This window comes from Pristiophorus japonicus, chromosome 19, assembly GCF_044704955.1.
Source record: "Pristiophorus japonicus isolate sPriJap1 chromosome 19, sPriJap1.hap1, whole genome shotgun sequence".
NCBI classification, from domain to species: Eukaryota; Metazoa; Chordata; class Chondrichthyes; family Pristiophoridae; genus Pristiophorus; species Pristiophorus japonicus.
The window spans coordinates 91,729,181-91,746,304 of record NC_091995.1 but is presented as its reverse complement, the minus strand read 5'-3'; the positions used below and the strand labels follow the sequence as shown (position 1 = coordinate 91,746,304).

The 17,124-nt window shown below is 46.0% G+C and overlaps 1 protein-coding gene across 1 annotated transcript in view; it reads left to right on the top strand.

Moving 5' to 3' along the window:
• Nucleotides 1–14,195: 14,195 nt before the first annotated feature.
• The window catches only part of tnnt1 (troponin T type 1 (skeletal, slow)), a 38,594-nt gene continuing 35,665 nt past the window's right edge, over nucleotides 14,196–17,124 (top strand). The window contains exons 1-3 of the mRNA XM_070862363.1: nucleotides 14,196–14,215; nucleotides 15,237–15,260; nucleotides 15,849–15,905. Coding sequence (XP_070718464.1) covers nucleotides 15,866–15,905 — 40 coding nt within the window. The 5' untranslated portion in view covers nucleotides 14,196–14,215; nucleotides 15,237–15,260; nucleotides 15,849–15,865. The remainder of the gene's footprint in view (nucleotides 14,216–15,236; nucleotides 15,261–15,848; nucleotides 15,906–17,124) is intronic.

The window sequence follows — 17,124 nt, the reverse complement described above, 5'->3', positions numbered from 1 at the left end:
GTCACTTACACCATTTATGGTGAGATTCAGTAATTGATGGTGGTGCCGTCACCAATCAGATAAAGTCTACAGCAACTGGTCCCATCCAAGGACTGAACCAGGCCTGAACATAAGAACATAAGAAATAGGAGCAGAAGTCGGCCATTCGGCCCCTCGAGCCTGTTCCGTCATTCAATAAGATCATGGCTGATCTGATCTTGGTCTCAACTCCACTTCCCTGCTCTCTCCTCATAACCCTTCACTCCCTTATTGTTCAAAAATCTGTCTATCTCCACCTTAAATATATTCAATGACCCAGCCTCCACAGCTCTCTGGGGCAGAGAATTCCATAGATTTACGACCCTCTGAGAGAAGAAATTTCTCCTCACTTCAGTTTTAAATGGGCGACCCCTTGTTCTTAAACTATGCCCCCTAGTTCTAGATTCCCTCATCAATGGAAACATCCTCTCTGCATCTACCTTGTCAAGCCCCCTCAGTATCTTATATGTTTCAATAAGATCACCTCTCATTCTTCTAAACTCCAATGAGTATTGGCCCAACCTGCTGAACCTTTTTTCATAAGACAACCCCTTCATCTCCGGAATCAACCTAGTGAATCTTCTCTGAACTGCCTCCAATGCGAGTATGCCTCTCCTTAAATAAGGAGACCAAAACTGTATGCAGCACTCCAGGTATGGTCTCACCAGTACCCTGAGTCTGCTTTGCTTCTGAGACCAGATGACTTAGGTTTGCCCATAGTAATATGACCATAGGCTTCAGTCACTTACAAGCCTTTATTTACAGAGGCACACATGCACACTGTGCACCACCAAGATGAGCTTTATTCCCTCCCGAGACTGCTCCCATATATATGAACACAAGAGAGTCCCCAATTCATTCATCATCACCTGAATACAATGAACAAGTGATTTTGCAAATTGGTACCCACTCACTAACGCACTGTGCATTGGCATTTGACTCGCACCAAGTCCCGCTCACTCATCACACCCTGTGCTCGTTGACCTACATTAGCTTTCGGTTAAACAATGCCTCGATTTCAAAATTCTCATCCTTGTTTTCAAATCCCTCCATGGCTTTGCCCCACCCTATCTCTGTCATCTCCTCCAGCCCCACAATTCCCCGAGATGTCTGCCTTGCTGAGAATCCCTGATTATAATCGCTCAACCATCGGTGGCCGTGCCTTCTGTTGCCTGGGCCCCAAGCTCTGGAACTCCCTCCCTAAACCTCTCCACTTCTCTTTGCTCCTTCAAGACTCTCCTTAAACCTACCTCTTTTGACCAAGCTTTTGGTCACCTGCACTAATTTATCGCATAACACTCCTGTGAAGCACCTTGGGACATTTCACTATGTTAAAGGCGCGATATAAATACAAGTTGTTGTTGTTGTTGACGGGTGATGCATTGTGAATCGTTTCCTGGTCAGCGAGACGCTGTGCACAAGTGCTTGCTCATGGATGCCTAGCCTGTGACCTGCTGTGACCTGGTGAGTGACAGATTGCATATCAGTGAATGGCCGTTGACCAGTGCGCCTTTGTACCCGGTGAATGATGTACCGACTCTTGGGTTCCGCACGTTTTGCCTAATTCCACTTCTGCGGACTTCTAAGTTTGAAGATACAAGCACCAGTTGGGGTTGTTCTCCTCGGAGCAGAGAAGGTTGAGAGGAAATTTGATCGAGGTGTTCAAAATCATGAGGGATCTGGACAGAGTAGAGAGAGAGAAACTGCTCCCATTGGTGGAAGGGTCGAGAACCAGAGGGCACAGATTTAAGGCGATTGGCAGAAGAACCAATAGTGACGTAAGAAGAAAATGTTCTTACGCAGTGGGTGGTTGGGATCTGCAATGCACTTCCTGAGAGGGTGGTGGAGGCAGACTCAATCTTATCTTTCAAAAGGGAGTTGGATAAATATCTGAAGGAAAAACAATTGCAGGACGATGGGGAAAGGACGGGGGGGAGTGGGTCTCGTTGAGAGCCGGCCACGGGCTCGACAGGCTGAATGGCGTTCTTCCGAGCTGTAACCGCTTTGTGATTCTGAAGAATCGAAAAGGCGTTGAATTTTGGAAGAGTCAATGCACTAATGCTTTTTCCTCTGACTGCAGGTAATCGCAGGCTCCAACATGTCTGACACCGAGGATGTCGCTGATTATGAGTAAGTTTCTCGGATGTTAACTTTCCCTGTCCCCGTCGTCATTCCCTCCCCCGCAATGCCCTTGAATCTGTAATGGAGAAGTGGGGATGAGAAATGGTTAGCAATTAAATCAGCACTGACTGAGGCCAAGTCCGTTGACCAGACAGAGTCACCCTTCCAAGCTTCCAGCAATATATTGAGCGCACACACCCCATTGGGGCTTAAGGCTGCCAACTTTGGTTGGCTGTATTCCTGGAGGTTTCATCATGTGATCTTCCGCCTCCAATTGCCACCCCCCCCACACACTCCAGCCATTGGTCGCCTGATACATCCATCGTCGCTGCGCCCCGCCTTCCCAGCCAATCGGAAAGTGAGCAGACTCTTCATTACTCAATTGCACGAATCCTGACAGTCAACCAAACAGCCTTTTCTTCCCATCTCCAATATTTTTATTACCAATAAACAGACATGTTGAAAGAAAATTAATAAAATACTTGTCATGAATGTAGACCATGTATACTAATTGTATAGTCACATAAAGTGTGCCACAAGAGGGCACTGCGGTGGGAGACCTGAAGGTCACCTGCATAGGTGTGCAGGGCCCAGTATAAAAGGCTGCCCACCATGCTTGTGCCTCACTCTCTGGAGTTACAATAAATGGGACTAAGGTCACAACAGCTCAAATACAATACTAGACCTCGTGAAGGCATTCATAAGAGTATTAAAGACATAACAACATCTGTAATGTATTTGCTTCAAGGATTCTTACTTAAGAATTCATAGCAACACATTGTTATTAAGAACGAGTTGATTTATTAGTAAAAGGTTTAACAATCACACGACACATTACCAGTTCATCCACCGGGCTCACAACCACCTGCCCCATCGTGGATGCCCCGAGCCCAACTGGCCGGGGTTTTATTGAGTCTTGTGATCATCACGTGACTGGCTAAGCCCCTCCCCAACTCAACAGCTCGACAAACCTATGAGCATGCTCACAGGGACGTACATTGCAGTTATTGCTGAGGTTTGTTTTTTTTTAGTTTTATTTCCGGAGAGTTTGTACAGAAAGAAGACACGATCCAAGACAAACAATAAACAGAACAATGAAACAGCAGATTATTACATATAAACACTAAAATCCGAAATGCATGTTTCATGGAATTAAAAAAAATAAGTTATTTATTTCTTTCCTGGGATGTGGGCGTAACCAGCAGGGCCGGCATTTATTGCCCATCCCTAATTGCCCCTTGAGAAGGTGGTGGTGAGCCGCCTTCTTGAACCGCTGCAGTCCGTGTGGTGAAGGTGCTCCCACAGTGCTGACTTTGTCGTAACGGTTTGGTACAACTGAGTGTCTCGCTGGGCCATTTCAGAGGGCAGTTATGAGTCAACCACGTTGCTGTGGGCCTGGAGTCACATATCGGCCAGACCGGGTAGATTTCCCTCCCTAAAGGGACATTAGCGAACCAGTTGGGTTTTTCTGACAATCCGATAGTTTCATGGTCACCATTACTGACACTGGCTTTTTATTCCAGATTTATTTAATTAGCTGAATTTAAATTCCCCAGCTGCCGTGGTGGGATTTGAACTCAAAGTCTCCGGATTATTAGTCCAGTAACATAACCACTATGCTACCGTACTCGAGAGGCAGCCATTTTAGCATGGATGCCACAAATCCGACAGTTTGTCCCATGTTATCAATATTGTTACCCCCCCTTCCCTCCTTTATTTGTGGACACTGCTTTACCCAATGTTGTCCCCACCCCCCCAGTGTTGTATTACAGTTTCACCCCTTGTAGACGTGTCTTATTCTCCATTAAGCCAGACTTCCCTGGGGCTGCTAAGGCTGAAAGGAAAGTTTTACATAGAATTACATGGAATTTACAGGACAGAAACAGATCCAACGTGTCCGTGCCGGTGTTTATGCTCCACACGAGCCTCCTCCCACCCCTCTTCATCGCACCCCATCAGCATATCCCTATTACTTTCTCCCTCCTAAAACAACAAGGCTACGGGTGCGCATGGAATCCCTGCTGAGGCATTGAAGTATGGCGGAGAGGCACTGCTGGCACGAATACACGACCTCATCTCTCTCATCTGGAGGGTGGAGAGCATGCCGGGGGATCTCTGAGATGCAGTAATCGTGGCTATCTTTAAAAAAGCGGACAAGTCTGACTGTGGCAACTACAGAGGAATCTCCCTGCTGTCAGCCACTGGGAAAGTCGTCACTAGAGTCCTCCTCAACCGTCTTCTTCCCGTGGCCGAGGAGCTCCTCCCGGAGTCACAGTGTGGATATGTTTATCCAGCTTCCCCTTAAATGCATCAATGCGATTCACCTCAACCACTCCCTGTGGCAGCGAGTTCCACATTCTCACCGCTCTCTGGGTAAAGAAGTTTCTCTTGAATTTCAGATTGGACTTATTAGTGATGATCTTGTATTTGTGTCCTTGAGTTTCCAACTCCCCTACAAGTGGAAAGTTGCTTGCATTTAACCTTCAGGTTGTGCGCTGTACAGTGATAAATATTTCTCTTTAAATTGCGTAAATCTCCTCTCCTATCAAAGTTTGCGCAAGTTTTAAAATAATATTTATTAACTAATTTCATTTCCCTCCTGGCAGGGAGCAGGAAGGTAAGTGTTATTTTATACTCTTTTAATCTTAGATGTGATAAAATGTGCGGTTTGAATTTATTTGCGATGCTGGTTTGTGGCTGAAAGACAGATTGCATTAATTTCAATATCGGGGCAGTACGTAATTGTAGGAAGAAGTCCTTCAACTTTTGTACTATCTCGGTAATCTTAAATAACGGTCACTGATTAGTGAACTCAATGCAATTTTGATGAAATGGAGTTCTACAATACTGGGATCAGCTGTTACCATGCTGAGGAGCTCCATCCAACAAGTAGTTTAAGATTAAGCTTTATTTTCACTTTCAAACGTTCTCTGGAATATATGCACGTATAGTGGTGAGCAGAGGAGTAGGAGGAAGAAGCAGGAGGTATGATCGCCTAGATGGGTCAGAGAGGAATTTCACTTTTTTTCCCCAAATTGGCCTGGGTTTTTAATCTCTTTTTTTGCCTCTCCTTGGAGATCACATGGTTTCAGGTGGGGTGGAGAGTGTCTATGTTGTGGTGCGCGGGGTATCAGAATCGTGTGGGACAGGCTTGATGGATCATCGTTGCTCGTATGTAAAGTGCAAGGGAGCACTTTCAATGCAAAGGAGTCTCCACTTTATATGGGATAAAAGACCTGCTGGCTACTGGCTCAAATACCCACTGACCAGAAACCTGGACTAGCCAGCCTAATGATTAACTTGGAAATGCAGCATCCGGGTGCAGAACAGTGAAATGGAATTCAATCTGGAGAAGTGTGAGGTAATGCATCTGGGGAGGGCTAACAAGGCAAGGGAATACACGTTAAATGGTAGGACACTGAGAAGTGTAGAGGAACCTTGGGGTGCAGGTACCCAGATCCCTGAAGGTAGCAGGCCAGGTAGTTAAGGTGGTTAAGAAGGCATACGGAATACTAGCCTTTATTAGCCGAGGCATAGAATCCAAGAGCAGGGAGGTTGTACTTGAACTGTTTCAAACACTAGTTAGGCCACAGCTGGAGTGCTGCATGCAGTTCTTGATACGTCTTTACTATACAGTATAAATGCACTCGAGGCCCATGCTTGAGAGAAGGTCAGTCTGTGACCTGTACCTTATTCCTTAGCACTCAAGTGTTGGAAGTGGGTGGAGCTTCCCCTTTTATATCTGAAGGTCCAGGTTAGGAGTGTCTCCCACAAGTTCACCACCTAGTGGTCATTGTTCTCACAGTGTACAACTTAGGTCAGATTATACATGGGTTACAATGCTGGTTGAATACATGACAGTTCTGGTCACCACATTACAGGAAAGATGTGATTGCACTAGAGAGGGTACAGAGGAGATTTACGAGGATGTTGCCTGGACTGGAGAATTTTAGCTACGAGGAAAGATTGGATAGGCTGGGGTTGTTTTCTTTGGAACAGAGGAGGCTGAGGGGAGACCTTATTGAGGTGTATAAAATTATGAGGGGCCGAGATAGGGTGGATAGGACGGACCTATTTCCCTTAGCAGAGGGGTCAATTACCAGGGGGCATAGATTTAAAGTAATTGGGGGGAGGTTTCGAGGGGATAAGAGGGGAAATGTTTTCACCCAGAGGGTGATGGGGGTCTGGAACTCACTGCCTGAAAGGGTGGTAGAGGCAGAAACCCTCACCACATTTAAAAAGTACTTGAATGTGCACCTGAAGTGCCGTAACCTACAGGGCTACGGACCGAGAGCTGGAAAGTGGGATTAAGCTGAATGACTGTTGGTCAGCCGGCGCGGACACGATGGGCCGAATGGCCTCCTTCCGCCCTGTAAATTTCTATGGGGCCAATTTTCATCAACTTACCGCCCGCTGTTACCGACATTCCTCCTGAAGACCCGCCCAGTGCCACTTTCGAGGTGGCCTGGAGCGGGGGGGAGGGGAGTGCCACCAGGAACCGCCCGCTGACGTCAGCGGACAGGCCGAGTGGCACAACTGAGCTCCCGCCCGCCGAGCTCCCAGATTCCTGCGGGCGGGAGTCAGCGGCAGAACAGGGGGGTGGGCCGCTGGCTGGAGGCCGGTCTGTCCCCGATGGTGAGCACGAAGAACCGGAAAAAAAGGTACGTGAACATTTTAATACTTCTTTTCAACAGTGACTTACCTGGATGGGGACCCCCGCAGGTCTTCGGATACTTTAAACATTTTTTGCTGTTGGATTTTTTTTTTTCAGGTCTTCGATCCTCCGTGGGCCCGACTCTATCCTCGGCGGCACTTGGGCGGCAAGCACCTCTGCCGCCGAGAATGCGACCTCCCATCCGTTGCCGCCCAGATTGGCGGCGTACGTCTTCCATTTGCCGACATTCCGAGGGACCTTCTTCCTGAATATCCCGCCCAAAGTACCGTCCGGTACCTTGCCGGCCTTCGGGCAGCACTTTGAGCATCACTTGGGCGGGCGGGGGCCTTGCTGAAAATCGGCCCCCATGAATCTATAATAACCAGCAATACAAGCCAGTAACCTACAATACAAGCCAGTAACCAGCAATACAAGCCAGTAACCAGCAATACAAGCCAGTAACCTACATACCAGCAATACAAGCCAGTAACCAGCAATACAAGCCAGTAACCAGCAATACAAGCCAGTAACCTACATACCAGCAATACAAGCCAGTAACCAGCAATACAAGCCAGTAACCTACAATACAAGCCAGTAACTTACATACCAGCAATACAAGCCAGTAACCTACAATACAAGCCAGTAACCAGCAATACAAGCCAGTAACCTACACTACAAGCCAGTAACCTACAATACAAGCCAGTAACTTACATACCAGCAATACAAGCCAGTAACCAGCAATACAAGCCAGTAACCAGCAATACAAGCCAGTAACTTACATACCAGCAATACAAGCCAGTAACCAGCAATACAAGCCAGTAACCTACAATACAAGCCAGTAACTTACATACCAGCAATACAAACCAGTAACCAGCAATACAAGCCAGTAACCTACACTACAAGCCAGTAACTTACATACCAGCAATACAAGCCAGTAACCAGCAATACAAGCCAGTAACCTACAATACAAGCCAGTAACCAGCAATACAAGCCAGTAACCTACAATACAAGCCAGTAACCAGCAATACAAGCCAGTAACCTACACTACAAGCCAGTAACCTACAATACAAGCCAGTAACCAGCAATACAAGCCAGTAACCTACACTACAAGCCAGTAACCAGCAATACAAGCCAGTAACCTACAATACAAGCCAGGAACCTACAATACAAGCCAGTAACCAGCAATACAAGCCAGTAACCAGCAATACAAGCCAATAGCCAGAAACACAAGCTGTCAGTGAGCCAAGCCATGGGTCAGCCCGGGAAGCCAAAAACCAACAGATCTAGTTGCCAGCCAGCGAGACAATCCAGGAGCCGGCAGGAAAGCTAATAACTGGCAGGACAATCCGGGGACCCCAGTCATTCTCCTTTGCACGTCTCCCAGTAAAGAAATCAAGTCTGAGAGTAGCAGGTATCTGCGAGCAGTTCCCCCCGACCCCCCCACCCCTCCGCATACCCTTCCACCAGACAGGTAATAGTGTGCAGCATCGGGGAACCAAAAGAGGGAGAAATCTCTTTAAAATGGGGTCATAAAAATGCTGGGCTGAGTTATACCTGGAATTATTTTTGCACCAGAAGGAGCACTAAAGCACCAGTCTTTACAGAGTTACGAAATAAAAAGATTGAAAGTTTAGTGAGGCATTTTATACTGATATAACCTGTGTTTGACATCTCACTGCGTGATTAATGTGTCAAAGCAAGAGATTGCATGCAGCTGGTGGCTCTGTTACACTGCCCCTTGCCGCTGTGCGCTTGTAACCAGGCTCCTGTTTGCGATTACAGAGGAAGATCCCGAGGAAGGTACGCTACTCAGTGGTTGATTTGTTCTCGACGTGTTTCCGTGCCAATGTCCAGCGCAGGTGATGGAAAACCTTTCTGTTTAAACCGCCCCCTCTCCCCAGTGTCTCCGACCAGACAACTGCAAATAACTCCTCCGCTGTCTCCAAACACATGAGGCGTTGTTGCAAATAAACCCCCCTACACCTGAGTTCAAGTCCGTGGTATTGTTACATAAAAACATAAGAAATAGGAGCAGGAGTAGGCCATATGGCCCCTCGAGCCTGCTCCGCCATTTAATAAGATCATGGCTGATCCGATCATGGACTCAGCTCCACTTCCCCGCCCGCTCCCCATAACCCCTTATTCCCTTATCATTTAAGAAACTGTCTATTTCTGTCTTAAATGTATTCAATGTCCCAGCTTTCACAGCTCTCTGAGGCAGCGAATTCCACAGATTTACAACCCTCCGAGAGAACAAATTTATCTTCATCTCTGTTTTAAATGGGCGGCCCCTTATTCTAAGATCATGCCCTCTAATTCTAGTCTCCCCCATCAGTGGAAACATCCTCTCTGCATCCACTTTGTCAAGCCCCCTCATAATCTTATATGTTTCGATAAGATCACCTCTCATTCTTCTGAATTCCAATGAGTATAGGCCCAACCTACTCAACCTTTCCTCATAAGTTAACCCCCTCATCCCCGGAATCAACCGAGTGAACCTTCTCTGAACTGCCTCCAAAGCAAATATATCCTTTCGTAAATATGGAAACCAAAACTGCACGCAGCATTCCAGGTGTGAATTCCAGGTTGGAATTACCCTGCACCTTAATTGCTTACCTACCTGTCTATGAAACTCTCTTGTCTTTGTACGGATTTATTCCAACTCAGTGTGTCTGGCTGCATATCTGTCTATGTGTGTGTGTGTGTATCTGGCTACATGACCATTAATGTCTTGTTACGAGATGTCTGCACTCCTCAAATTCTGCCCTCTTGAGCTGCCCTGATTATAATCGCTCAACCATCGGTGGCCGTACCTTCAGCAGAAGAGTAGGAAGAATTGGGAGGTCGCTTCTTACTTGGAGACATCGAGGTGGGGTAGAGAATCAAAGGGACCCCGGAGTGCAAATACACAATTCGCTAAAAGTTGCGACACAGGTTAGCAAGGCTATAATTAAAGCAAACCAAGAACTAGGGTTTATTTCTCAAGGTACAGTATAGAATTGAAAAGTAGGGAAGTTATGCTAAACCTGTATCGGACCTTGGTTAGACACACTTGGAGCACTGCGTACAGTTCTGGTCGCCATATTATAAAAAGGATATAGAGGCACTGAAGAGTGTGCGGAGAAGATTTACAAGGATATCAGAAATGCGAGGGTATACATATCAGGAAAGGATGAACAGGCTGGGTCTCTTTTCTCTTGAAAACAGAAGGCTGAGGGGTGACCTAAAAGAGGCCTTTAAAATTACAAAAGGTTTTGATAGAGTGGATACAGAGAGAGTGTTTCCACTTGTGGGGAAGGGCATAACTAGAGGCCATCAATATAAGATAGTCACTAAGAAATCCAATGGGGAATTCAGGAAAAACTTCTTTACCCAGAGAGGGGTGAGAATGTGGAACTCGCTGCCACAGGGAGGGGTTGAGGCGAATAGTATCGATGTATTTAAGGGGAGGCTGGACAAGCAGATGAGGGAGAAGAGAATAGAGGGTTATGCTGATAGATTTAGATGAGGAAAGACGGGAGGAGGCTCGAGTGGAGCATAAACGCCGGCATGGACTAGTTGGGCTGAATGGCCTGTTTCTGGGCCGTATATCCTGTGTATCAAGGGATATGGATCAAAGGCAGGTAACTGGAGTTGAGGTACAGATGAGCCACAATCTGATTGAATGGCGAAGCTGAGTGGCCTCCTCCAGTTCCTGTGCAGTAATCGAGTCTAGTAGTGACAAATAGTAGGGATCTCTGTGATTCTGTATCTATCTGACTGTATGTCTACCTATCTACGTAGCTCTGTGTCTATGTGACTCCCTGTATGTCTGTCTACTTTTTGGTCTTTATCATAGAGATCGTAAATTACCGTGTACAGATTTAGTCTCCTTACCTAAGGAAGGATATACTTGCCATAGAGGGAGTGCAGTGAAGGTTCACCAGACTGATTCCTGGATGAGGGTATTGTCCTATGGAGGAGAGATAGAGTACATTAGGCCTATATCCCCTTACAGAATGAGAGATGATCTCATTGAAACATGCAAAATTCTTAAATGGCTTGATAGGGTAGATGCAGGGAGGATATTTCCCCCGGGCTGTGGAGTCCAGAACCAGGGGTCACAGGCTCAAGATAAGGAGTCGGCCATTTAGAGATGAGAAGAAATTTCTTTACTCAAAGGGTTGTGAGTCTTTGGAATTCTCTACCCCAGAGACCTGTGGATGCTCAGTCTTTGAGTATATTCAAGACAGAGATCGATAGATTTTTGGATACTGAGGGATATGGGGATCGGGCGGGAAAGTGGAGTTTAGGTAGAAAATCAGCCATGGTTTTATTAAATGGGGGAGCAGGCTCGAGGGGCCGAATGGCCGACTCCTGCTCCTAATTCTTATGTTCTTGTACCTGTTTCTCTATATCTGTCCGTGTAATTTTGTGTTTATCAGTGCGACTCATGTCTATATATTTCGGAGTCTGTATTACTCTGTGTCTGTCTGTGGAACTTTGTGACTACGGGGAACGTTTTCAACTCATTGCTTGAGCGTAAAACTGGCATTGTGGATGGGTTGACCTTCATAGAAACTGCCCGATTTCAGTTTCTGATGTCAGTTTCACACCCAGGGAACAAGTTGAAAATCTGCATTTGGATGTCTGTGAGATGTTGGGTATGGATGTGACAGCGTACATGTGACAGCGTACATGTGACAGCGTACATGTGACTGTGAATGTAACTGTTTGACGATGCAGGTGCAGCGTCCCAAATCCGGAACGGCCTCGGGACCGAACTGGAGTGCATCATCACGCCCGGCAACCAAATTTTAATTTGATTTTACGTTTTAAAGTTTAATTTGTTTTAATTGCCGGTGCTTTTAGTGTCCCCTTCCCTTTTATAGGGGGCACCGGAAAAAATTTGATTTTAGCGCCCCAAAAAAAAAACCCTCGGGACCGAGGCCGTTCCGGATTTTGCGTTTTGCCGGATTTTGGGATGTCTTTCTGATGTCACGAATCGGAATGTCAGAAAGCGGGGGGGGGGGGAGAGGGCGGTGCTCGTAGATGTGGAGATGTTCGGGCGGGGCCCACCGCCGTAGAGGGGTTCCTTGTCTGGCCTGAGGTAGGTGGGGTCGGGCAGCCGAGGTAAAGGGGAGGGAGGGAGGCCGGGGCGAGGCTGGGCCGGGGCGAAGTCGATTCGCCGAGGCGGGGGGAGTCCGGAGATCAGAACATTTTCCGGTTTCCAGACGACCCGATCTGGACATCGGCCCGGTGTCCAGATTCTGGAACATTCTGGATTCCGGAACTCCATATTTTGGCGGTCGGACCTGTATGTCTAAATGCCCATCTATCAGACTCTGCGTCATTGTGTGCACACGTCACTTTGTGCATATTTATGTGACTGAGTTTATGTGACTGTGTTTCGGTCCATATGGCTGTGCCTGTGTAACTCTGTGGGGGAGAAATTCGGCTGTTTAGCGCCAGAGAGAGGCGCTAAGGGGCCGCTGAACACCTTCCCGCCCGAGCGCCGCGCTGTCAGCGCCTGCCGCGAACTTCAGTGAAGGTTTAGCGGCGGCGCTGACCGATTGCCCCGCTGGCCCCGCCCACTCGGTGACATCACCGAAGTGCGCAACGCCCCCGTAGTTGGCGCGTTTGCTAAATTTGCGATGTCGTCCGGAGTGCAAGGTAAGTGCTGAAATTTCAGTTTTTACACTTCTATTTATTTGTTGCGGCAGTGGGGGGGGCGGGGAGAAGTGTGGGTCAGGTTTATTGAAATTTTCACCAGGATTATTTTTTCCACCTTCAGGCATTTGGATGCAGGCATTCTAGTGACAAAAATTTGAGTGGGCCTCCTGTGCTATCGCTCCGTTAGCGCCCAAAGAGGAGTGTGAAATGCTTCCCTTTCGCTCCTCTCTCCTCTTGGGCGTTACACAGGCACAGCCATATAGACCAAAACACAGTCACATAAACTCAGTCACGTAAGTGACTAGTGGGGTACCGCAAGGTTCTGTGCTGGGGCCCCAGCTGTTTACATTGTACATTAATGATTTAGACGAGGGGATTAAATGTAGTATCTCCAAATTTGCGGATGACACTAAGTTGGGCGGCGGTGTGAGCTGCGAGGAGGATGCTATGAGGCTACAGGGTGACTTGGATAGGTTTGGTGAGTGGGCAAATGCATGGCAGATGAAGTATAATGTGGATAAATGTGAGGTTATCCACTTTGGTGGCAAAAACAGAGAGACAGACTATTATCTGAATGGTGACAGATTAGGAAAAGGGGAGGTGCAACGAGACCTGGGTGTCATGGTACATCAGTCATTGAAGGTTGGCATGCAGGTACAGCAGGCGGTTAAGAAAGCAAATGGCATGTTGGCCTTCATAGCGAGGGGATTTGAGTACAGGAGCAGGGAGGTGTTGCTACAGTTGTACAGGGCCTTGGTGAGGCCACACCTGGAGTATTGTGTACAGTTTTGGTCTCCTAACTTGAGGAAGGACGTTCTTGCTATTGAGGGAGTGCAGCGAAGGTTCACCAGACTGATTCCCGGGATGGCAAGATGGACATATCAAGAAAGACTGGATCAACTGGATTTGTATTCACTGGAGTTCAGACGAATGAGAGGGATCTCATAGAAACATTTAAAATTATGATGGGTTTAGACAGGGTAGATGCAGGAAGAATGTTCCCAATGTTGGGGAAGTCCAGAACCAGGGGTCACAGTCTAAGGATAAGGGGTAAGCCATTTAGGACCGAGATGAGGAGAAACTTCTTCACCCAGAGAGTGGTGAACCTGTGGAATTCTCTACCGCAGAAAGTTGTTGAGGCCAATTCACTAAATATATTCAAAAAGGAGTTAGATGTAGTCCTTACTACTAGGGGGATCAAGGGGTATGGTGAGAAAGCAGGAATGGGGTACTGAAGTTGCATGTTCAGCCATGAACTCATTGAATGGCGGTGCAGGCTCGAAGGGCCAAATAGCCTACTCCTGCACCTATTTTCTATGTTTCTATGATACAACTGAATATCCCACTTTGAGGCAGTAGACATCGCCTGGCGCAAAAGGTAGCATCTTGGCACCATTACCGCTTCAAAGTGGGCGATAACGAATTTCTAGCCCTATGTCTGGTGATGTGACTTTGTTATCTGTGACTCAGTGTTTATCCATGTGACGGTATGTTTAGCTATGTGACGCTGTGTTTAAGTAATTGCCTACCTATGTGCCTGTGACTGTATGTCTATCTAAGTGCCTGTGCCTGTTGGGAAATCAGTGAAACATAACTATTAAAAAAAAACATCTTCACACCCTTCGCAGTAGTACTCCAGTTTCAGCCCCCAGGTAGATTCTTTACACTGAAGTGAATCAGCTGCAGAGTATCTTGTCCCGCTAACTGTCTCTCTTTCACTGCACATGCTCGTCTCACTACGTGAAGAGGAACAGCAATACGGCCAGGAAGGTGAGCTCACCATCAGTCCCTACCTTTACATCAGGAGTCAAACCCTCGACACTAACAGCAATGCACAATGTAATCATAACTGACCTCCATGTTATTGTGTTCGGATCCCTTTTACTCCTGGTTATTCAGTAACTCTTGTAGAAATGTATCATATGTGTGTGTGTATATTTCTGTGCATATATACTTCTGTGTGTGTGTATATATATATATATATATAATGTGTGTATATGTGTGCGTGTATTTATATATAATGTGTGTGTACATATCTGTGTGTATGTGTATATTTCTGAGTATATATATATATATATATATAGTGTGTATGTATATATATAAAATGTGTGTATACATTTATGTGTCTATATTATATATAATGCATGTATATATTTATGTGTGTGTATATATATGTATATATAAAATGTGTATGTATATGTTTGTGTGTATATTTCTGTGGGTATATATATAATGTGTATATGTGTGCGCGTGCATATATGTGTGTGTGTGTATATATATATATATAAAATGTGTGTGTAAAAGTGTGTGCGTGTATATGTGTGTGTATGTGTGTACAAATGTTCCCTTTAAGATGTGCAGCATTGCAGCAGTCTTGAGCTCCCATGCAGCTGGCTCACCAGGTTTTAAATGCAAAAACTGTGCATGTGCAGAATTTTGAATGGCCCATGCAGCCATTAAAGGGACTGTGCAGGCCAAAAGAAATTAGAGGAAACATTGGTGTGTGTGTACATATATATGTGTGTGTGTATGTTTTGTGTATTTCTGCGTTTATTTCTGTGTGTGTGTGTGTGTATTTCTGTGTGTGTGTGTGTATGTGTGTGTGCATGTATATATAAGAGAACCCCACATAATTTCAGGACTGTATATATATATATATGTCTTTCACAGTTCTTTATTTAAAAAGGTGCCTTTTATGAAGGTTGCTCTAACTGTCTCTTGCTGTTCTTGTATTTTTCATTCACCAATTCCCGCCTCTCATACTGCCTATGGTCGCCCTCCCTCTTGGCAGAAGCCGAACAACCTGAGGTCGAAGGTAGGAGACAGCGATATTTCCTGGTACAAAATCGCATTTGATTTTGGAGTATCCTGGGGTCGGCCAACAGCAGACCACAGTTATGCAAGTTCCTTCTACAATGTGGCTAACTTTAAAATAAAAGTGACCTTTTGTTCAATGCGTAGTATCTGTACTCGAAAGAGACAGAAACGTCAAAAAGTTTGCAACTGTAAATTGTGCCTTCAACCTGCTGCTGTAATAGCTTAACTGAGACCTCGTACACACCGATTTAATGGAGAATTAATGGCATGGAAACAGCTGAGGTCTTGACCTTTTTGAAGGCTGTAATTTCCAAAGGTTATCTCTCGAGAAACATAGGAACAGGAGGAGGCCATTCAGCCTCTCGAGCCTGTTCCGCCATTCAATGAGATCACGGCTGATCTGTGATCTAACTTTGCCCCATATCCCTTCATACCTTTTGTTAACAGAAAGCTATCAAGCTATTAAGATTAACAATTAATCCAGCATCAATTGTATTATGTCCTTAGATGCTCTAACAATGACTCCATGAGGCAGTGCGTTGTACTTGAACTGTAGTGACCTTAGTCCTTTATTTGTTAACTCCAGAGTGAGGATCACACGTGATGGCCTGCCTTTTATACTGGGCCAGGCACACCTGTACAGGTAAACTACGAGTCTCCCACTGCTGTGCCCTCTGGTGGCACCTCTTGAGATAGTACCAACAGTAGCCATGTAGAATACATGACAAATTGCCTTTTTGCGGAAGAAAGTTCCAAACTTCTACCGCCCTTTGCATGTAAAAGCATTTCCTAATTTCACTCCTGAAAGGTCTGGCTCTAATTTTTAGACTCTGCCCCTCTAGTCCTAGACTCCCAAACCAGTGAGAATAGTCTCTCTCTACCTACCCTATCTGTTTCCCTTAATATTTTGAAAACTTTGATCAGATCACCCCTTACCCTTCTAACTTCGAGGGAGTACAACCCTAGTTTGTGTAATCTCTCTCGTAACTTAACCCTTGGAATCCTGGTATCATTCTGGTAAACCTACACTGCACTCCCTCCAAGGCCAATATATCCTCCCTAAGGTGTGGTACCCAGAACTGCTCACAGTGTTCCAGGTGTGGTCTAACCAGGGCTCTGTACAGCTGCAGTATAACTTCTACCCCCTTGTGTTCTAGTTCTCTCGATATAAAAGCCAGCATTCTATTAGCCTTTATTTTCTGTACGTGTTCATCATATTTTAATGGTCTATGTACCTGGAAGTCTCTTTGGATCTGCACTGTTTTTAGCTTGTCACCATTTAGAAAGTACCCTGTTCTATCCTTTTTCGATCCAAAGTGGATGCACCCTTAAATAATGTTCGGTTCCAGTCACTTTATTTTTATGATTTATTCTCATTTCAAAGATCAGAGTTTAGTTTCAAATGCATCTCTTGCTCGGGATTTAAATTACTCTGGCTTCCCCCAAAACTTAAAGCATTAGTGCATGCATCTGGCCATGTGCAAATGATCATATTTCACCTGCTCTGTGATTTGAAGGAGGCACACAGCTAAGGGACTGACAGGTTTGCAAGGGACGTATTGTAACCTCCTCCAACCCTACAACACTCCGAGATCGCTGCGCTTCTCCAATTCTGACCTCCTGTCCGTCCCCAATTTCCATTGCCCCATCATCTGCCAAAGCCCTAAGCTCTGGAATTCCCTCCCTAAACCTCTCCGCCTCTCTTTCCTCCTTTAGGATGCTCATTAAAACCTACCTGTGATGTATTTGCAGCCATGCTCTGCACCATGTAATTACATATAACAGCCAGCAGATGGGGAAAGCCCGGGAGGCACACATTACTGCACCTCGTGCTGCCTCCCTATATAAAGCAGGCTCCTCTG